Here is a 23932-nt window from a genome sequence, read left to right on the forward strand (position 1 = left end):
GGATACCAGAAACAGAAAAGAAAAAGAAGAAAGGAATGATGGACAAAATAAGGGGATGGTGGAAAAAGTTAAGAAGTTAAAAGAAGAAGAAAAAACCCAAAGGCCCTTTTCAGGGCCCCCATATTTCTCGAAAAGAGATAGCCTTTCAATTGCCTACCCCTTTTTTAAATTTAAATTTAAATTTAAATTTAAAAAACTTTTTTTTTAAAAAAAAAAAATCCCATGTTCAATTCCCCTTGAGGCTAGAGTGACCCAAGACTTTTTCCCATGTTAAATTCCCCTTGAGGCTAGAGTGTCCCACAATTTTTCTCCATGTTATATTTCCATTGAGGCTAGAGTGTCCCAGGGGTCTCTGTAATGCTAATTCCCATTGAGGCTAGGGTATCCCACTTAACTACTAACATATCATGATATGACTACAGAAACAAACACCATGAAATTCGAAAACATAAGAAACATGCTGAAAATATTTAAGGTAGGAAACATTATTAGGTCTTTAAGTTTGTTCTTGCAGTCGAAATACGTGAGTTTTGAGAGCACTCTTGAATGGGATCACTGTGTCTTTGTGTCAAAGTACAGTGGGCAATTCATTCCACGTTGCAGGGCCCTGGTATGCAAAAGAACGCTGTCCATATGATACGTAAAATCTATCATCATAAAAATTAACACACAAAGTATATATATATATATATATATATATATATATATATATATATATATATATATATATATATATATATATATATATATATTGCATTAAATGTTTATTTTTTACTGTATTTCCCATTTATGAAATCAGATTTGTCATGGGCTTTTATAATTCTAAGGGCATTTAATTTGTAGCATGATTGTGTTGGCACAGGCTCGCTACCAGAGTTTCAGTTAGTACAGTGAGTCCTATAATGTTCTGTTTGTTCGAAAACGATATGACAGTGCACTCAAGTGGTGTGGAAAAATGACATCATATCTATTTATAGCAATTTGTAAGTTGACCCTATTCGACTCAAGGGCGCCCGCAGAAAATTTTTCGGGGAGTCAGGGTGAGCAGTCATGTAGCAGTCAGCTATTAAGTTTTACAGATGTAGGCTACAACATGCTTAGAGGTGAAATCGGGAAGGGGGGGGGGGCTTGCCCCTATGTGTGGACGCCCATGATTCGACTCATGATTTAAGATGAATTTACGTAAAGTTCCTTTTTAGGTATCTGAAAAAGGGTACGTATATAACAAAAATATAATTATGATAGTAATTCGATCTTCATTCCTCGATTACGTATCGTTGTCAGCTTTAGAAAATCCGGACCATGACGGGTCGCTACTATTTCTGTGTAACCGAATTACGTGATCGAATCACTATGACAATAAGAATCAAATAATTAGTTTAGAAACGTACCAATGCGGATGTAAGTTAAATATTGAATAAAACTGTTTTTGCTGTATTTCCCAATTATGAAATCAGTCCAGATGAAATATGTATGTCTTCTTTGACACTTATAATTAGGCGATTAGAAGATAATTGTCTGAGAAAATAATTGTTTTATTGGTCAGTCCAATTAAAGCACGAAATAAAATAATAAAAGCCAATTCAGAAATAAACTCCGTTCACTGTGTTAAATTTACACTCTGAACTTTTTCTTCCCTATGTTTTGGGTTTTGATTCTTTATTATCTTCTTATTTATTGTCATACGTGCGTAAGTTCATATAGTTCCTAACTTTCCTATTTGTTGATAATTTCTTGCATTGTTCCTTTGCTTATTCATTCATTCTTACTTATGTTCTGTTACGTAGCAGCTTATATGCATTCCTACCTCTGTTTGTTCGTCCGATGAGTTAGATCAGGGTGGTCCACTAAGTAGTACAGGTCCGTGCTGATAATATATATATATATATATATATATATATATATATATATATATATATATATATATATATATATATATATAACGAAGTTTACATTTTAAGTAATGTAGCCCACGGTGTTGAAGATGCTGGACCACCCTAAATTAGATTATAGTGCCATTAATAATCATTTTGATGAAAAAATCGTTAGATCCATTTTCGTGGTGCGTGCGTGTGTGTGTGCGTGTGTAGTTTTGGATTTTTAAAGGCACAGTAGTGCAGCTGAGGGTGAATTTTCTTGCAAAAATGTTGGGACATTTATGTATATCAACTGATTAAGTACTATTTAAAAGGCAATTCTGTGGTAATATCAAGTAGGTAGGGGTTCGCGTTATGAAATACGAGCTCTCTGAAATCTTCGTACGTAGAGTAACGAATCTATCGTCTCCATGTTGAAATCCCGCTCGGCAGTGATCGGTAGATCCCGAATGAAAATTCCGGTGACCGAAATTTGCATAATTATAGGCCACATTGTAAACACTGAAGATGATGACGTAAAACACAACCACGCTACGAGACCGCCCAAAATGTCAACAACGGTGAGTACGATCTTCTTCTGATCTCGTTCTTTTCTTCTTATCCTTTTCCTTTCTAATTTTAATTTTGAGAGGAAACAATGAAATGTATGTAGAACTACTTTTATAGTTATATTTCAAAGTTTTGTGGTACGAGAATAATTTAAATCGACGTGTTCTGTACAGTATTGCAAAAACCCACAGGTACTCACTCTATTTCTTGCCCAGAAGAATTCGTACTCCCTCACGTCCCCACCACTCAATTTTATAAACGAAAAGCATCAGGGATATTTAAAAATGCTCAAAATTGAGCAATTTCATTAATCAATTTATAAATTCTAACCAGATTGTCACCAGTGCACCCTTAAATCTGCGACTAAGATATGGAATCCAGGTTCAAAACTCGGGGCCATATCATAAAAAAGTACACACACACAAACGTACAGTCACTTGTCAGTTGAAGTTTGACCACAGCCTTATTCTTGCACATGTTTATTGGGTATTGTGCACACTGAGTAAATAGACACATTAACTTTGCTTTGGTGCCCATTCGAGGAAAGTAGGTGCCCTTTTTAAATTTTGGATCCCCACCCCACCCAACACTTGACCTGATCCAGCCCAAAAAACTTCCATCAAATCACAACCTCTCATGTATTAATTTCTAATCCAAAGTTAGCACTATATTCCTGTAAGTTTGATAAGTAATCATGAATATATTAATTGTCAAATTATGAAATACTTTTACATATTAAAATTCATTACATAGACTTAAATCAGCTCACTTTCAAGCTCATTTCTAGAGCGACCTTTAAGAGGAAGAGGGAGAGGAAGGATGAGGTATGGAGCAAGAAGTTGAAAAACCAAATGGGGGAGAGGAGGATGACATGCTGTGCAGCCTAAAAGTTGAGCTGACCAAGCTGTACACATAGTTCAGACAAGGCAGACAAGAATGAGAGTAATTGTTTATTTATATCCTGCAAAACAAGTATTGATAGATATTGAAAAATGTTTGGTACTAAGTAACTTGGCAAAGACTCTAATATCTATGTCTGTAGTGTTTTGCACAACTTAGAAAATGCATACTTGTATTAAAGGATTAGTTATTTTACCAAACAATGTATGTTTAAACTGCTTTACTTTTTGTTGCTACTCAACACCCCACCCCAATATGATTTGAGAAAAGAAGACCATGCACAGGTACCATAGAAAATACAGAGGCCACCTCATTTATGTAGCCACCTTATAAAATGATAAAAGTAGTATGGAGACAATCTCATAGAGTACCCCATTGCATGATGAAATACATATAACTGATATGAAACTAAATACAAAATGTTTTAACATGGGTCACTTAAATGTACAAGGTATAGTGGAAAAAATAGAACAGATTAAGTTAATGTTGTCTTTCAAGGAAAATAATATGCATGTTTTAGGACTCACTGAAACCAAATTAAATGCTAACCACAAATGATAATCTATTTCACTGTCAAGGCTACAATAAACCATTACGCAGGGACAGAGACACGGGGTGTGTGTGTGTATTGTATACATTACAAGATGTAAATGCAGAAAGGCAACCCCACTTGGGGTCACATGAAATTGAGAGTATTTGGGTGGAAATTTCTCAAAATAATGCAGAATCATTCCTAGTTGGTTTCATTTATAGGCCACCTTCCTCCAAAGCAATTTGGAATGATAACTTTTTGAAACAAATGGAAAATGTTCTTGCACAGGAGAAAGAAACATATATACTCAGCAGTGTAAATAAGGACCTACTCAATACTCAAATAAGGAGTAACTGGATGGAATTTATTGAATCATTAGGCCTAGTCCAGCTGGTAAATGAGCCCACAAGTGTAACAGAAATATCAAGCACTCTTATTGATCACATTTATACCAACCTACCAAACAATGTGGCTTATGTTAATGTACCAAATGTTGGTCTTAGTGACCACTATCCTACTTTTTTGACAACAAAGGTTAAATGCAACAGAAATAGGAAAAATACACACAAAACTATCACTTACCGATCTTTCCAAAATTGAAGTAAATAACAATTTCAAGATGACCTGTATAAAGTTCCATAGAATATTATCCAAAATTTTGATGACATGTGAAGCTCTAAGGGTGTGGACTGGTTTATGGATGTAGTCTCTAAGCATTGCACCACTAAAAGTACATTGAGTAAAGTATGAAATCCAACCTAACTGATTTACTACTGAAATCCTAGATACTATGAAGACACGAGACCAGTTGAAGGCTATGGGGAACCATGCACAATATCAAGTATGGGGAAATAACAAGTATGATTGAAAAGGCTAATAAAAACTTTTTATCAATCAAGGCTTGATTACATAAAGAGCAACACAAACTCCATCTGGAAAGTCTTCAGTGAACTCATTGGGGTAACACACAAAGATCAGACAAATAAAATTCACTCACTTCTGGTAAATGACACAAAAGCCACTGATGACACTGACATTGCAAATGTTTTGAGTGATTTGTTTCACTAATGTTACCACTAAGTTAAAAGAACAAGTGATAGAAAACAACTATAATGAACTGAAAAAATCCCTCAGGAGGTATGTTTCTCGATCCCACAGGTATAAAAAAAACTGCTAAAAAATGTCCCAGTAAACATAATATCAAGAAAGCCTCAGGACTTGATTAGATTGGTCCACCACTCATTAAAACTTCTGCCACAGCTATTTCAGATAGCATAACATTCATAATCAATTTAAATATTGCAACCTCATCTGTATCCAAAATATGGAAAACTGCAAAAGTAATGCCTATGCACAAATCTGGTTCTTTGAATGATGCCGATAACTACCAGCCAATTTCAATACAACCAAAACTTGTCAAAACTGATTGAAAAACATGTCCATGACTCGTTCATGTCATATTTAACAAAACAGTTGCTGTTACACCCTATTCAATCAGGCTTTAGAAACATTCATGTGAGACTGACTTGATCTCTCTGATAAATGGCTTCAACCACTCGATCAAAGTTGAATAATAGGATCTCTATTTGTAGATTTCAGGAACGTTTATGGGTTGCTGTACATGAAATTCTTTTGAAGAAACAGAAAATCAACCAGTGTGATGAAGGAACAATTAGATGGTTTGCTTCATACTTAAGTGAGAGAACACAACATGTTTATATAAATAATGTTCTGTCGGAACCTGGTACAATTAGATATGGAGTACCACAAGGTTCAATTTAGGTCCATTACTATTGATACTATTTATTAGTGGCCTACCACTTGTTACTAAGGGACTCAATTTCATCTACAGATCTCTATGTAGATGACACAACATTGTCAGACATCCAAAACACAAAGCACAAACTAGAAATTTCTTTACAGGATGCCCTAAACAAACTGGACAACTGTTGCACATGCAGTGGCATAGTGGTAAATACTCGAAGAACTAAAATATTACTTATCTCAACATGGCATGAAAGAACAAATCTTGGTAGTGATGAACTATGTCTGACATGGAAGGATACAAATTTGCAAATGGTTTGTCATGATAGACTACTTGGTGTTTTGGTAGATAATAACCTATCATGGACTGAACATGTCAGTAAAAAAGTTAATTCAAGTTTATGGCTTTTCAGTAGCATAAGGTGAAGAAAACTATTTTATAACAGTTACATACAACCCAGTTTAACACAGTGTGGAGTAATTCAAATGATAAAATCATAGTAAAGCTGGCACATCTTAAAACAAGTGCATTCAGGCTATATCAATCCAGAAAGAAAGCAAGGAAAATTTTAGCTGATAAGTTAAAATTATTACCTATTAAAGACTGAATCCGGTTGAGAAAAGCCAAATTAATGTACATGATATCCAATAATAGTGCTCCTGAATATTTACAATCACTATTCCAGTATAGGCTACCTGGTAATACTCCACACCTGTGATCCATGTCTACCAAATAGTATAAAATTCCCAAATCAAATAAGGAATTATTCAAAAAATGTTTCCAGTACTCTGAAACTTTGCTCTGGAATAGTATTCCAGTTGACATTAGAAATGCCAACTCTGTTTCCTTTGTCCAAACCAATATATACAGCGGCTTCAAACATTAAAATAAATAAATTCCTTTGTATGAGGGCCATAAGATAGATTAGCTAAAATCATTTCATATATAGGTATTAGTGATTATGCTAGTGGAATACAAACATTCAATACTATTAAGGTCAACTTGCTCTTTTTTCAATTTAATTAATAAACCAACTTAAGTAATACATTTATTAGTTTTATTTTTTTTAAATACAAAATGGTAACAAAAAGTCTATGCAATCTTACTTTGGAGTTCAGCAATTAGACCTGACTAGATTGCAGTTTTATTAAAACAGTAGACATGTATAGAATTCATATAGCCATTTAAGTCTTGTGAAATAAATACTACACTTTTATTCTTCTGTTTTAAATATAATGCATGCCTTAATGTGTATTTCTAAAGCCCCAAAATATGTTAAGATAATACTGTATATGCACTATCATGATAAACATCAGGACTTAATATTCCTAAATTGTTTTATTTATCCAGAATTTAGACTGACATGAAGGCTTGCAAGAAACTTGTTTTTTCTTCATATCTGATCTAACATTTTTGGGTAAGAATTTTAATTGCCCAGTCTGCTTGGCATTCAATGTTTCCACCTTTGAACTGGTGATTACTGCAAATGATTTCTGTATAACAAATTTACTCGATTCAATGGCAATTTTGAAACTTCTTTAATTCTTTCAATAACTTTTATATATTCCTTGAGCGTGTTATTGCCAAAGCTTAAAATTTTTACGTACAAAATGTATATCACAGAATTTATGAATAACTTGACAGGCATGTTGGCTACATTAAAGAAAACCTCTTTCTGTATACAGGATATGTGTAGCACATGCCTATGAATGTACAATTGAAACTTTGGTATAGTTACTCTTACAATACAACATTTACAATGAATTCCATTTCCAAGGTGGACTCTCAAAGATTGATAATTGATGTACATACATGATTGTTTTAAATGTTATTTCTTTGCAACCACTGTGAAAGAATTTTAAAATTGTAATCCGTCCAAAAACAGACATGCATACATATGCAAATGATAAGGACTTTGTTTTAATTTACAGTTGATACTCATCAAGTAGATTCTTTTCATTACCTGATTTCAATGTGGGTACCTCACTATACTAAACAAATCTAAGCTGCAATCAGCCATTCCTATTTGATCCCAATGCAGGAGTCTCTGACTTCTAGAAATGCTCCCCAAAAACTTTGAGCTGTCCATCTTAACATAAACTATCAGTTCTAGTTGCGATGGAACTCTCAGTGTTCATGTCAAAATAAAAACCTTGTGCAGTTTTGATCCATATGTATTTCACAGTGGAATTTGCTGATCGAAGATGAATAACATTTGAATAAGTGCATGTTCCTATTATTTCTTAAAATATATTTGTTTACATTTTAGAAATAGCATATTACAATTGGAATAATTTTTCATATTTTTCAAGATCTAATCCTTGATGAGGCTGTACTTGCCTTGTCCAGGATGTACAGACGGAATGATCTTGTCCTCAGTGATAAAGTTGACTTGATGAGTGCCAACAGTCATGCTACCTATAGGAAGTTCATACTACGGCAACATGGAAGGCTCGGGTCTGGACAGAGACATGTAATTCCCTCTTGCTGTTTCTGGCAGATACATGACAAATATCCAGATGGACAATACACTGGCTTCATCCCCTCTAGGCTTGCATGAACTTAAACACTTTCTTGCATGTATGAGTTTGTATATAAATGAATACAATTGATTTTATTCATTGTTTTCTTATAAATGCACATAATATTGCATCAAACAATAATGCTTTCAGATTTTTTTTTAAACACTGTCTATTTCTGCCTATAAACAATATGGGCACGAAGATCATAAATAATCAATATAAAAAGTTTTCTGCAACTGCAGATACAATATTATACATTATTTTATTTTCAACTACTGATATTTCAGGATATTATATAAAGTGTAACCTGCCTTAGCAGACACCTCCAAGTATCAGACACTGTTTCATATTTTACATAACTAAAATCGAGAGATCTCCTTCACCACACCAAAACTAGAGTTGATGGTGGTTCTTGAGGTGCCAGGTTTCTACAAATTCTCCTGGGATCATCATTCTTTAGTTCTCTTCTCCTCTGCATACCTGCTTTCCCTCAAGTTGACAGATGAGGGCTTTCTATATAAGCTCCCTGATGTGGGGATGTTTTCTTTTCCTTACAAGGGTAGACAGACCATCTGCCACTTTTTTTTGTTGTAACATCGATGCCTGTTTTAAAGAAAATTTTATTTTCTTAACATGTGACAAGCATCCCCATGATAATCCATATTAACTTTTTACCCAATATTAGAGCCTCATGATCAGTTCCCAAGAAGGAGTTGTTGAGGGGTTGTTTTTGCTCTTATTTGTTCTAACCACAAAATACTGTGTGAGACAGGATGCATTTTTGCCCATTTCTTCAGAAAGCAACATGTTTTCATGAACAGGCATTAGCTAGTAATCATCATGATGACAGCATCTACCCCAAACATCCTGAGGATATTCGATAAACCCCATATATCCTTAATAAAGTGTGTCAGGCCCCTGGGAAAGTGCTATACATATCACTGGATCTAATTATAAGACTTGCATTGCTCAAATCAAAATAAATATCCACTAGAATGATAACAATACTAATTACAACATCTGTATGCATGAAAATATTAAGATTCCTTACCACAAATATAAATGTGTGCCGATTGTTGCAAAATGACTTGTATCTAATACAAAGTTTTCATGACTTGTACATGTGAATAATATTCCATTCGTCTGATCTCAAGGCAGGGATCATAATGTACAATCAATATATAAAATTATTTCTAATTTCCTGTAGTGAAACAAGCTTACACTATCTCCCCTTCTTTGTTTCTCATTACACCTCAGCCACTGTGGATATTGTGATCCAAAGCAGCTAGCTCATTCCTAATCCTGTACACAGGAGGGATGTATGAAAATTTCTTGGCACTGTACATCATGATCTGCTGATGAAAAACTTCAAGCTCAGCAGTGCTTCTGCAATTATCAAAAACATGTATCTTGTAACATGTGTTATTTGTAATCTGCTAACAGATTAATACAATTATTAAATAATCATTACTGTTGGTAATTTTTGCATACATAAAATCTTTACTGAAGTGTTTATTGATAGAGTGTCATGGAATTATTTATACCTGATGTGCATGTATTATACCTGAAATTACCAAAGACTTGAGAAGGAGAGTCACTATACATGTATCATGTGCACACATCTTATGAATTCTAACTTATTCAGATCTTCAGATGGTAAATAATACATACAGTAATTTATTATTTAGTTGAGAATAAAAACATTTAAAGTGGTCTTCACATTTTTCTTTTAAATACCATGCAATTGTTGCAATCCTGAAATAGCATACCTGAAATTTAAGTAATACTCCACTCTGTTTAGGAACCTTTGGTCCAAGAGCACCTGTGCCAAGGTTTTCAGCACTTTGGCTTCCTTTTTGGGATCAACTTCATCAATCCAAGGCTTTGTCCACTCTTCATTCTCTATGTAAGGTTCATGAAGACATATATTAATGCCTTGGCCATGTGAGAGGATCTACTCATGTGTATTGGTGATGTGATGTAGGACACTCCTCAAGATACTCTGAAAGAATGCCACAATCAATACCTTTAGCACCTAAAGCTGGTCTCTTTTGTCATGGTGATCATAAAGCGAAAGCTACATTGTAGAACTGGCTAATAGTTAACGTAGCAGGATTTAAATTTTGCTCAGATCATTGTTCCTTCAATATTCCACATTACTCTGACATTTCAACAAAATTACTTTTAATAAACTACATATCTAGAAGATTTGGTGATGAATATATATGGATAAAATATATATTAAAAAAATCAGAAGATACGGATTATGCACTGTAATTTTGATTTCATACAGAAGTATATAATAACAAATGTTTACATATATGTTTCAAATAAAAGGACTGAAAACTCACAAAAAATTGTCCATAGCTGCTAGCAGTCTTGCATGAAAATCAAAACTGGTTCATGTCTTGGGACCATTGTAATAAAGCCATATTATCCATTTGTTTGACAACCTTGAAAAGTAGGTAGATAAAATAAAGTTAAAAATGCATGAAAAGCAATCATCAAAACAGAAACAGCTTTTCAATTTCAAAAGTTTTATAACAGTAAAGAGTGAAAACCAACAAGTCATTTAATTCCCAAGAATAAAAAATGAAATTTAAAAAGAACTTACAGTATTGTAAATTAAATCCCAAATAAGTTATATCACCAGTCCTAATGAATAAAGTTCTAATGAACTGCCAGTGGTTTCCAAAAACAAACTTCAACTGTTATCTCAGTATTTTGTTTATAAATTAAATATGTCTTATGTGCATTCATCATGAGTTAAGTGGATAGATGGGAAGAGGGTGTTAGCAAGAACTGCATGTGAGACATAGATACATGTATAAATGAGAAATGGCATAAAGAAAGCATATGAGTCATGTAGACACAATTTCAATATACAATCACTGGTCCTCTAAGTATTGAGTGGGGAAAAAAAATGGCTGTGATTATTGGGTTAGCCAGCACAGTATACTGGAACTTTTTTGCATAACCAAAACAATGACAGTTCAAATTATGCCTTTTTCTGTGCATCAAGTGGCACAGTTGAAATACCCAACCCCACTTCTGAGAAAGCAAAATTCAAGTTCTTTTTTTTTTTCAAACTCAAACTAAGAAAAGCATGAAGTGGGAACTCAACCTGCTGGTAGTTATAATAATGTCCTTTATCAGAATTGCATTTGTTACATCATTGTTTTCAGCAGAATGACAATTGTAAGACAACCTCCCCCCCCACACACACACACAAAATCTACAAGAAATTTGTCAGTTTTACCTTCCTGATTCAATAGAAAATACTTCAGATACTGAAGGTGTCTTCATTCTCTCAGTATGTTGCAAAAGCACTTTGCCAGGTGTTGATGTGAAGCATGTAAATGTACTGGCCATCGGTTCTGTATGCTTGGGTTCATCTTTTGCTATATTCTTTGTAACTTTGTAACTAAAAATATGAATTAAATATTCATTTGTATTATAATTTATGTTTTAAATCTGTTTCTTTGTGCACTGTGTTAAACACTTAGAACTGAAATACTTCATTTAAGCAAGAATACATAATAGATCTATAAAAAAAATCACATAAATAAAACTAACTTGACTGCAACTCAAAATTTTAACTGATAACAATCTGCCAGCCATATATTCTGGTAGCACTATAACATCCTTTTCTATCATGACTAGAGATCCTTTTGTAATTCTAGTCAATAGAGTGCTTTATAATAGATTTACTAATAGTTGAAAGATGTACAATAAAATCTTATTATTTGTTCCATCATGTTTACATGATAAGGTTATTAAACTTTTATGCAAGTAATGTGCATGTCACATTAACCTAAGGTGTGTGTGTGTGTGTGAGAGAGAGAGAGAGAGAGAGAGGGATAGAGGTGATATAAATAATGATAACGCTTGTAAATGTATGTAAGTTCCCTCGCCAAATTTAAAAAAAAACCTGTCTCACGAAGATAATTGACAGGTGTACAAAATGACCTTTATGAGCACGCTGTTATAAAAAATAAAAAATATATTCCACCCCAATATACATTACACAATGCAGTCACCGAGTGAATTATTGATCAGCCGATCACATCTATTTTGGGAATATTGCAAAGCAAGTCCTTGTGCAAACATTGTATTAATAAAACAGTGTGCTTTCAAACATACAGTAGGAACAAGATATTGAAAAATGGAGAACACTTATACATGGACATCACAGGCACTTGATTCTGGGGAAACTAATTACTCATAGGACAGGCCCCCAAAAATTTGGATAGTTTCTATCCAAGGTAATATGACACCCCAGCTGAATGGCCCTCTGCTATTAACATCCCAAGCCCATGCCTGTGTGAGCCTGATGAGTTCTTCCAGGCTGGTGTAAACTACTGTATGCACACGGTTATCAGTTCACAGAACCTCCAAATATTGCAATTGAAGCAAGTATTTGGACAATATAATGAGTGTCGTTTTATATGCATTTCATTACTATGAAGGCTTATTACTTCATATGTTTTTTTCTTCCAGCCACATAGAAACATTCTATATGGTTTTATGAATAGTCCATATAAATGTTGTTACATCCCACATTGTAATTTGTCGGTCTCAAAGAATAATGCACCTGCTTTTTTAATTTCAATGAATGTGCATTTTAAGAACAAAAAAATATCACATAATACTTTTAGAAATTCTAAGATGTTAAACACATGAACTTATGAAAAAATTATTTGCTACGCCCCATTTTTACATATGACTCTTCTACTGTAACACTTTTGTACAAAATATGTTAAACATGTATTGCAGACTGCACTGTAAATTTATAAAGTCCAGTGAACAAACTTGATATTTATTTTCCAAATGATGATATGTAAATTAAAAGTATTGTCAAAGTTTACATAAACATTTCGTACATCCGAACCAGAACACATCAGAGGTAACATCTATGGTACGATATCAACTATGCGTCTATCCATGCTTATTACAAGATCCTAGAATTATTTGAGCATAGTATTTACAACTGTTCCAAATGCTGCCCTATGGGGTACACTGTCCACATTGTGTGTTATTTCCATTTCAAATGAATTCCTTTTTAAGGTACAAGTCGCTATCATATCTGAATTGCATTGGACTTTAATGGCCATTCAATATTTTCATCATTCCTTTCTAAGTCCTGTAGTACATTATTGGTTGTGTTTTACAATGTCTGGTCACTAGGAAAACTTCATCTTTCTGGAAAAGAACACAAATTTATCCAAGTACACTGCTGTATGGTAAACAATGAAACTTAGATTCAAAAATAGATCTTGATGGAATGCGATTTATGGGTTCCTCAAAACTGTATACATAGATGCACCACGGTAAGGTATGTAAATCAGTTTAATACAGATAATTAACACATAGATGCATGCAAATTTTTTGTCCCAAGAAGAATGTATCTAATGAGGAAAATAAGTACTGATGTTGACAAAATGTAAATTGATCTACAATTGGCCATTTGATATGTGACGTTTGACCAAAACAGTCCAGTACAAATTTTTCCCATATTTAGCGGCTAAGTTAACAGTTTTTTTTTTCAAAGATGTTGCCAGGAAAAATGAGAAGCAGAAATCTATGAGAAGTAGCTATACATTTAAAATGGTTTAAAATAATTTTGTTTATTTTATGAATAGCTATCTGATAAACCTTACTGAAGCATTTTTTGATCAAATAGAATAATTTTAACTGTGTATAACGGCAATGTACATGTATGCATGTGTGGTATGCTTAATTACAATTCGAATTCAACTGCACAGCTTGTTCATTGAGAACCCAAAAAGAAAGAGAGAGAGAAAAAAAATGAAATTTGTTGAGTTAAAAATGTTTGTATGCTTACCTTGGAGTTGACATTAGAGGCTGTCGTTTTCTCGGATTCTGTTTGCATGGTGTATCATGCAAGGCACGTTTCTTTGATGTTCGTACTCTAGTTTGTTTCGCACAATTAATTTTCTCCTGGAGTAGCTCCTCTGGTATTGATAATAATTGTTTTTTGTCAGATACATGAACATCATCTCCAAAACTGTAATAAACTTCACCGTTTGGACACATGGAAATACAACAGTATCGAAGACGATCTGGCAAAGCGGCCTCGTGGCACCACATAGTCAATAAATAATCTATCTGAACTTGAATAAGGCTTCCTAAATTCCTCAGGGCACTTTCCGGGGGCATCCATGTTTGTGGATGTCGGAATTCTTTCCCAGGTATTTTGATTGTCATTTGCCTTACTTCTTCAAAGGACAATGCAGCTGCATTGTAGATCTTTGGACAGTACAAATCCTTTAAAAAGGAAATGTATGCATCAATATTTAGCATTATGGATGAAACTGACTCATCTGTCTCATGGATTTCCATGTGAAAGAGTTTGAAAAGCTCAAGACCTTGATTGTCAATGGCTTTCATTAAAATCTTTTCGTGTGAAATTCCATAATGTGGCAAAAAGTCATTTCCTCCCATGCACAAAATGATGGCAATCAGAGCCGCCGAATACTTCTTACTGAAGTATCTTTCAATACATTATATGATTTTGGAAATGTTGTACAGCTCGGGCTTTTGTTTCTGTAACCAAACATAAACAGGGCGTGTAAAGGTTCCAGTTTGGTTTCTTTTCCAGTGGAGACTGATACCAAATAGGTGAATTAGGACTGTGTCGATATCAGCTGATGATACAAAGTTGACAACAGAATCTCCATCAGACAACTCAGCATCAAGCTCCTTCATCCAATCAAGTTGAGCCATTTCTGCTTCTCCCTTTCTCTGCCTGATGTTAGACAGCTTCTCCGTACCAACAATTCTGATTCGGAAGTAAATCGAACTCTCAGTGGTGTTGTGAAAGGACAACATGTGCAGGGGACCTCTTGGCAATGACATGCTGTCAGCAGAGTTATATCCAGTATAATATTTTGCTTAAGAAGAAGCTGATCAATGTGATTGCCTAAATAGGAACTTACAAGTTTCTTGCCGGTAGCTGTTCCCACGACAGAGGGCTTGTGAAATTTATCTTCACTGATCACCTCTTTTTCTTCCTTCAAATGTAAGATAGATATTTTTCCTTTAGAATCCCGCATTTTTCTTGTATGTGCTTTTAGTGTGTCTGGTGTGAAGGAATATTTTTCCTCACAGATAACAATGTGACGTAAATTTGGAAGGTGTCCTATCAGCTTGTGAAGAATTGCCTTTGATACGTACTCTAATTACTGGTCTCCAGTCGAAGATGATGTCTTGAACTTCACACCGGCAAATTCTACAACTGAAGCTTTCGTTTGTTCCTTTATGGTTGGTGGAACAGCTTTGAAATCTGTTAGGATGAACTCATCCAAGTCTGGCAAATCTTCCTTTTGCTCACTTGTAGCTCGAGTATCAGGTATTTTCTTTATCAACTCGAGAAGAGCTCTTTTCACACCAGCTGATTTATTAGTGGATGATTTTGTCCCATCTGGCTTAAAGATTGACTGACAAGTATTCATGGAAGAGCTTAGACAGTCCACAATCGTTGTCATCTTCTTTACTGTCCTTTTTCTTTTCTCCTTGCTTTTTTCTTTCTTGCTCTTACATGATGTATTTTTTGGTATGCCTTTAGTCCTCTTGATTGTTGACCCTTCTGATCTTTTTATTGATCTTTTTATTCTGTTAATGAGATGTTTGGGTCCGTTTATCAATTCAATATTAGGACAATCACTAAGTGTCATACCCAATAGACACTCTCTTGCTGCATATCTGTGAATCAAGAATGTTCCTATCTCTTCTGTTGTTGAATCTAACATCTCTTGCTGAACCTCTGGATTCTCCTTGTGATATACATTTCTTAGAATGGGATCAAAACTTGATGACATTCCTTTTCTTCGATGTATCAGACCAACTGTTCTTACAATATGGCCCCTGGTCGAATACATTTCTTTACATCTCTGTGGTCAGTCTCTCGAGCAGTGTTTAATCCAAACCTGACAATACTGCCATTGTGAGAGGTACTAAATAGAGCATGTTTCATTTGTCTGTGAAAGTGACTTGATTTGTAATGTTCTATCAAAAGCCGTGTGCAAAATCCAGCATAACTGGAAGCTCCATTTAAGAATGAGAATGGAAGTGAAGACTTCACACCGGCCAGTAGTAAGTTGTATCCATCTTTTCCTCCTAGTCTTTCAGCAACGGCGATGGCTACAATTTCGTCACAATGCCTCATTATATCAATATGCAGGGAAAACGTTTTATTCTCAGTGGATGTTTTCTTAATGAATTCTTTCAACATTTGTCCCCATCTCAATTCAAGCTGGCTGACGGATAACTCCTGATCATACAATTTTTTTTCCAGCTCCTCTGCATGTGAATGTGGTAGCGAGTTGATAAACGTGATGATAACCGAGATATGCAAAGCTGCTGACAATCGCCAAACATTTCGCGTGGCTGTCTCGATGTTCTCGATACTTACCAATTTACTGCAGCCTTTTTCAATATCATCATCTCTCATATATTTCAGTATATGAATGAGGCCTGATGTTTCATAAGCTGATATTAAATTCATGATTTTAGACTTTCTCAAGTGCAGTACTGAAATTCTGGAAGAAATGTTGCATACTTTTTGTTCCCATCTACAAGCTTAAAAAGATTTCTGGCAATCTTGTAGTCAGGTGCAAACAGAACCTTATCATTTGTTTCACTCAGTTCAGCCTCTCCAAAAAATCATCCAGAACCACTTTCAATGTGGTTATGTCGTCATCTCTACCAATGGAGGGTGGAGGATGGCGGCATAATAGTGGCTGTGATGGTGTGTTGTTTAGATCCTGATACTCTAGTATGCTACTATCAGTACTGCAGACAACAGTTTCATCTTTGTTTGTCATAAATGGTATCTGTATGTCTTCAAGGAGGGCTTGAACATCTTGGAGATTATCTTTATTAGCACCAACTTTTATCCTAATATTTGAATATTCTTCCTCCTCCTCTTCCTCTTCTTTTCCTCTTTTTTCATTCATTTTATCTTTATACATAAGATGTACATCCTCTTCATCTATATCACTGACATCAATATATGGTAACAAATCACAAGATACATTTGGATCATCCTGGATGTTTTTCATATCCTCGATTGTATCCCCATTACTGTCAACTGACCTAATGGAGGTAATGGCTCCATTAATGCTCTCTATATCTTCACTGGAGATGTTTGGTGGGAAGTTTTTATTTCTATCATCATTACTACTTTTATCCATTTTCTCCAAATCATGAATGGCCAAGGATGAAAAGCTTTCATCTAGATCCATGTTTTCTTCTTGAAATTCTGAATTTTCCATCGAAGCCTATTTGCCTAGAATGTTTGTGAAGGGCTGTAATGATGTAAGTCTTGTCCATATGTATTTCAGGCCCCATTTGGCTTGCTGCTGAAAACGTTCAAAAGCACACTCTTCATCAGAGGTCATCTTTAGTAGAACCCATTCTAGATCTTCTTTTTTCAGCGGTGGTGCTTCTTTGCATGCACAATCTTCTTTTTCTTCACACAGTGGAAGATGCCATGTTAATACATCCTTTGAATCCTTTGGAATGCCTTTGATTGTAATGGGCAGGGTGCATAGTTGATTTATTCTCCTTTCACCAGGTTGTGGGTCAGTTTTCATGGTGAGCTGGACCAGATTGTCCATGAAAAATATAAGATGGCAGTCTCTGAGACAAACCAAATGTTCAGAAGATGAGACATCACTTGGTTTTATATAGCAAAGTGGATATGGTTTCAGATACGTTTTAAAGTGACAAAGTTCTGGATCTGCAGCTTTCTTAAGACGTCTGTCTCCATTTTGCAGACTTTGACTCATATTGGTAGCTGATGTGATGGAAAAAACAGATGTGATGTTATAGTAGTTGATGAACAACTCATCTGTGACAATATCTTGTATGAGACCACTGTAATTTCTGTTAAGTATGTTCAGTGATGAATCGAAATGGCAATATAAAGAGGATATTTTTGATGTGTAGAAATCATCTGATGATCGACGCCTGAGGCTGTCTTTGTTCAGTGGTGTTTGTTCTAATAAACACTGGAATGGTAAAGGAACGTGCAAACGCCATTCTCTCGTTATTTGAAAGTGGTTCATATCTAAGGGATCAGCAAGCCAATGTTTCTTCTCTTTAAAACACTGAAAGCAAAAGGAGTCAAGAATTCTATATTCCTCTGGGAGATCTTGGTCATCCAGACAAGATGAAAGTGACACATAATGGGGTTGGAATTTTCCAGAGTTTAGATGACTTCTTGCAAGAAAACGCTCACCAGGCGGAAGGCAGCCTTTGGGAAAGAAGAGTATGACAGGCACATGAACATTGTGACTTTTCTTCAGAGAGGCACGAACTATCAGAGACATATCATCATACATTTCAACATTATGTTGCAATTCCTGCAATTCGATACCAATGTGTACTCCTGCTTTATGTGCACCCACATTTGTGCACTGAAAACAAATGATATTTTGAAACGGAGGAGCAGGTATGTCTCTAAGAGCATTTTCTGTGTCGGTTTCTATTTTCTCAGGTTGACGGATACTTTCAAGATAGATAGTAATTCCATTTATTGCATCAGCAGCAAACTTTCGAGCAAACTTCCGTTGACATACCTTCAAGCACAACTGATTGAGTTCTTGTACTTTTTCTGCCAACTCTTTACATAATATAAAGAATTCCCATTTACTTTCCTGCTCATTTTCATAGTCTGACACTTCTTTCTTACAAAAGGAAATATAATGCCATTAAAGCAATTGAATTTTATTCCATTCGCTGTCGGTGAACTGTGTTTCATAATCAATAATTAAAGATGGAATCTTCAGCCCTTCAAGTTGTAGCTTATTAATTGTTTCTTCATACAGACCCAAACTTAAAATTTCAACAGACGCTAGTTGTTGATAAAGGTTCCATGTTGATTTATTCCATTTGTTTGAAGATATAGACTGTGTTTGTTTTTCTAAGAGTTCATCACATACCACTTTGCAAACCTGGAAGTCATCATTGTGATGGAACATATATCGAAAGAAAGACGACAAAGAAACCAAATTCTTTTCTTCTCTCTGGATTATCCCAGTATCATGTCTCTGTAATTCTTGTACAATATTTTCTTTCTTCACAATTTTTTTCTTGTCACGATTCGAATGGTTAGATTTAAGGAACTTTACAAGATCATCTATGGCTATGAAAGTTCCATCTTCGATTTTATTGAAAGGTAGAGACTCGAGTGATGGTATACAGATGGAAACCTGTTGTGCTTGAAGGTATGTCAGCGGAATGTTGCTCGAAAGTTTGCTGCTGATGCAATAAATGGAATTACTATCTATCTTGAAAGTATCCATCGACCTGATAAAATAGAAACCGACACAGAAGATGCTCTTAGAGACATACCTGCTCCTCAGTTTCAAAATATTATTTGTTTTCAGTGCACAAATGTGTGTGCACATAAAGCAGGAGTACACATTGGTATCGAATTGCAGGAATTGCAACATCATGTTGAAATGTATGATGATATGTCTCTGATAGTTCGTGCCTCTCTGAAGAAAAGTCACAATGTTTATGTGCCTGTCATACTCTTCTTTCCCAAAGGCTGCCTTCCGCCTGGTGAGCGTTTTCTTACAAGAAGTCATCTAAAATCTGGAAAACTCCAACCTCATTATGTGTCACTTTCATCTTGTCTGGATGACCAAGATCTCCCAGAGGAATATAGAATTCTTGACTCCTTTTGCTTTCAATGTTTTAAAGAGGAGAAACATTGGCTTGCTGATCCCTTAGATATGAACCACTTTCAAATAATGAGAGAATGGCGTTTGCACGTTCCTTTACCACTCCAGTGTTTATTAGAACAAACACTACTGAACAAAGACAGCCTCAGGCGTCGATCATCAGATGATTTCTACACATCAAAAATATCCTCTTTATATTGCCATTTCGATTCATCACTGAACATACTTAACAGAAATTACAGTGGTCTCATACAAGATATTGTCACAGATGAGTTGTTCATTAACTACTATAACATCACATCTGTTTTTTCCATCACATCAGCTACCAATATGAGTCAAAGTCTACGAAATGGAGACAGACGTCTTAAGAAAGCTGCAGATCCAGACCTTTGTCACTTTAAAACGTATCTGAAACCATATCCACTTTGCTATATAAAACCAAGTGATGTCTCATTTTCTGAACATTTGGTTTGTCTCAAAGACTGTCATCTTATATGTTTCATGGACAATCTGGTCCAGCTCACCATGAAAACTGACCCACAACCTGGTGAAAGGAGAATAAGTCAACTATGCACCCTGCCCATTACAATCAAACGCATTCCAAAGATTCAAACGATGTATTAACATGGCATCTTCCACTGTGTGAAGAAAAAGAAGATTGCGCATGCAAGGAAGCACCACCGCTGAAAAAAGAAGATCTAGAATGGGTTCTACTAAAGATGACCTCTGATGAAGAGTGTGCTTTTGAACGTTTTCAGCAGCAAGCCAAATGGGGCCTGAAATACATATGGACAAGACTTACATCATTACAGCCCTTCACAAACATTCTAGACAAAGCGGCTTCGATGGAAAATTCAGAATTTCAGGAAGAAGACATGGATCTAGATGAAAGCTTTACATCCTTGGCCATTCATGATTTGGAGAAAATGGATAAAGTTAGTAATAATGATAGAACTGAAACCTTCCCACCAAACATCTCCAGTGAAGATATAGAGAGCATTAATGGAGCCATTACCTCCATTAGATCAGTTGACAGTAATGGGGATACAATCGAGGATATGAAAAACATCCAGGATGATCCAAATGTATCTTGTGATTTGTTACCATATATTGATGTCAGTGATATAGATGAGGAGGATGTACATCCAATGTAAAAAGATAAAATGAATAAAAAAGAGGAAAAAAAGACGAAGAGGAGGAGGAAGAATATTCAAATATTAGGATAAAAGTTGGTGCTAATAAAGATATTCTCCAAGATGTTCAAGCCCTCCTTGAAGAAATACAGATACCATTTATGATAAAGAAAGATGAAACTGTTGTCTGCAGTACTGATAGTAGCATACTAGAGTATCAGGATCTAAACAACACACCATCACAGCCACTATTATGCCGCCATCCTCCACCCTCCATTGGTAGAGATGACGACATAACCACATTGAAAGTGGTTCTGGATGATTTTTTGGAGAAGGCTGAACAGAGTGAAACAAATGATAAGGTTCTGTTTGCACCTGACTACAAGATTGCCAGAAATCTTTTTAAGCTTATAGATGGGAACAAAAAGTATGCAACATTTCTTCCAGAATTTCAGTACTGCACTTGAGAAAGTCTAAAATCATGAATTTAATATCAGCTTATGAAACATCAGGCCTCATTCATATACTGAAATATATGAGAGATGATGATATTGAAAAAGGCTGCAGTAAATTGGTAAGTATCGAGAACATCGAGACAGCCACGCGAAATGTTTGGCGATTGTCAGCAGCTTTGCATATCTCGGTTATCATCACGTGTATCAACTCGCTACCACATTCACATGCAGAGGAGCTGGAAAAAAATTTGTGTGATCAGGAGTTATCCGTCAGCCAGCTTGAATTGAGATGGGGACAAATGTTGAAAGAATTCATTAAGAAAACATCCACTGAGAATAAAACGTTTTCCCTGCATATTGATATAATGAAGCATTGTGACGAAATTGTAGCCATCGCCGTTGCTGAAAGACTAGGAGGAAAAGATGGATACAACTTACTACTGGCCGGTGTGAAGTCTTCACTTCCGTTCTCATTCTTAAATGGAGCTTCCAGTTATGCTGGATTTTGCACACGGCTTTTGATAGAACATTACAAATCAAGTCACTTTCACAGACAAATGAAACATGCTCTATTCAGTACCTCTCACAATGGCAGTATTGTCAGGTTTGGATTAGACACTGCTCGAGAGAATGACCAGAGATGCAAAGAAATGTATTCGACCAGGGGCCACACTAAGCAATGTAATGATAAGGATGTCCACAGTAGACGAGCAGAGACAAGTCCATAAAGTAATCCAGTCTGTCCTCTCAGGAGAGGATGCTTCAAAGGTTAAGCAAGATGAGAAAAAAGATGAAGAGATAGCATCCAAAATTTCAGTAAGGTACATGGGAAGAAAAGCCAGTGATAATGACTTGGGCCATATTGTAAGAACAGTTGGTCTGATACATCGAAGAAAGGGAATGTCATCAAGTTTTGATCCCATTCTAAGAAATGTATATCACAAGGAGAATCCAGAGGTTCAGCAAGAGATGTTAGATTCAACAACAGAAGAGATAGGAACATTCATGGTTCACAGATATGCAGCAAGAGAGTGTCTATTGGGTATGACACTTAGTGATTGTCCTAACATTGAATTGATAACCGGACCCAAACATCTCATTAACAGAATAAAAATATCAAAAGGGTCAACAATCAAGAGGACTAAAGGCGTACCAAAAATACATCATGTAAGAGCAAGAAAGAAAAAAGCAAGGAGAAAAGAAAAAGGACAGGAAAGAAGATGACAACGATTGTGGACTGTCTAAGCTCTTCCATGAATACTTGTCAGTCAATCTTTAAGCCAGATGGGACAAAATCATCCACTAATAAATCAGCTGGTGTGAAAAGAGCTCTTCTCGAGTTGATAAAGAAAATACCTGATACTCGAGCTACAAGTGAGCAAAAGGAAGATTTGCCAGACTTGGATGAGTTCATCCTAACAGATTTCAAAGCTGTTCCACCAACCATAAAGGAACAAACGAAAGCTTCAGTTGTAGAATTTGCCGGTGTGAAGTTCAAGACATCATCTTCGACTGGAGACCAGTAATTAGAGTACGTATCAAAGGCAATTCTTCACAAGCTGATAGGACACCTTCCAAATTTACGTCACATTGTTATCTGTGAGGAAAAATATTCCTTCACACCAGACACACTAAAAGCACATACAAGAAAAATGCGGGATTCTAAAGGAAAAATATCTATCTTACATTTGAAGGAAGAAAAAGAGGTGATCAGTGAAGATAAATTTCACAAGCCCTCTGTCGTGGGAACAGCTACCGGCAAGAAACTTGTAAGTTCCTATTTAGGCAATCACATTGATCAGCTTCTTCTTAAGCAAAATATTATACTGGATATAACTCTGCTGACAGCATGTCATTGCCAAGAGGTCCCCTGCACATGTTATCCTTTCACAACACCACTGAGAGTTCGATTTACTTCCGAATCAGAATTGTTGGTACGGAGAAGCTGTCTAACATCAGGCAGAGAAAGGGAGAAGCAGAAATGGCTCAACTTGATTGGATGAAGGAGCTTGATGCTGAGTTGTCTGATGGAGATTCTGTTGTCAACTTTGTATCATCAGCTGATATCGACACAGTCCTAATTCACCTATTTGGTATCAGTCTCCACTGGAAAAGAAACCAAACTGGAAGCTTTACACGCCCTGTTTATGTTGGGCTACAGAAACAAAAGCCTGAGCTGTACAACATTTCCAAAATCATAGAAAGTATTGAAAGATACTTCAATAAGAAGTATTCGGCTGTTCTGATTGCCATCATTTTGTGCATGGGAGGAAGTGACTTTTTGCTACGACATTATGGAATTTCACACGAAAAGATTTTAATGAAAGCCATTGACAATCAAGGTCTTGAGCTTTTCAAACTCTTTCACATGGAAATCCATGAGACAGATGAGTCAGTTTCATCCATGATGCTAAATATTGATGCATACATTTCCTTTTAAAGGATTTGTACTGTCCAAAGATCTACAATGCAGCTGCATTGTCCT

The 23932-nt window shown here is 35.5% G+C and overlaps 1 protein-coding gene, 1 long non-coding RNA gene and 1 pseudogene across 2 annotated transcripts; 1 reads left to right on the plus strand and 2 right to left on the minus strand.

Moving 5' to 3' along the window:
* Window positions 1-2376: 2376 nt before the first annotated feature.
* On the plus strand, window positions 2377-8240 carry LOC149791335 (uncharacterized). Its single transcript, XR_016423343.1, has 3 exons — window positions 2377-2437; window positions 3214-3368; window positions 7936-8240. It is a non-coding gene; the product is annotated as an uncharacterized LOC149791335 (long non-coding RNA).
* Window positions 8241-13294: 5054 nt separating this feature from the next.
* Window positions 13295-14571, minus strand: LOC149791336 (uncharacterized). The gene is made up of 2 exons (XM_089969174.1): window positions 13991-14571; window positions 13295-13347 (listed from the first exon to the last, which is right to left on the minus strand). The coding sequence occupies exons 1-2, from the start codon at window positions 14554-14556 to the stop codon at window positions 13329-13331; spliced, it is 585 nt and encodes a 194-aa protein (XP_089825300.1). The 5' UTR covers window positions 14557-14571; the 3' UTR covers window positions 13295-13328.
* Window positions 14572-16018: 1447 nt separating this feature from the next.
* LOC149791337 (uncharacterized) lies at window positions 16019-19806 on the minus strand (annotated as a pseudogene).
* Between the last annotated feature and the right edge of the window lie 4126 nt (window positions 19807-23932).

Source organism: Sinohyriopsis cumingii, chromosome 9, assembly GCF_028554795.1.
Source record: "Sinohyriopsis cumingii isolate HCF-2022 chromosome 9, ASM2855479v2, whole genome shotgun sequence".
NCBI lineage: Eukaryota > Metazoa > Mollusca > Bivalvia > Unionida > Unionidae > Sinohyriopsis > Sinohyriopsis cumingii.

Coding starts and splice junctions, on each gene's coding strand:
- LOC149791336 (XM_089969174.1), bottom strand. CDS start 14,556: ATGAAAGCCATTGACAATCAAGGTCTTGAGCTTTTCAAACTCTTTCAC.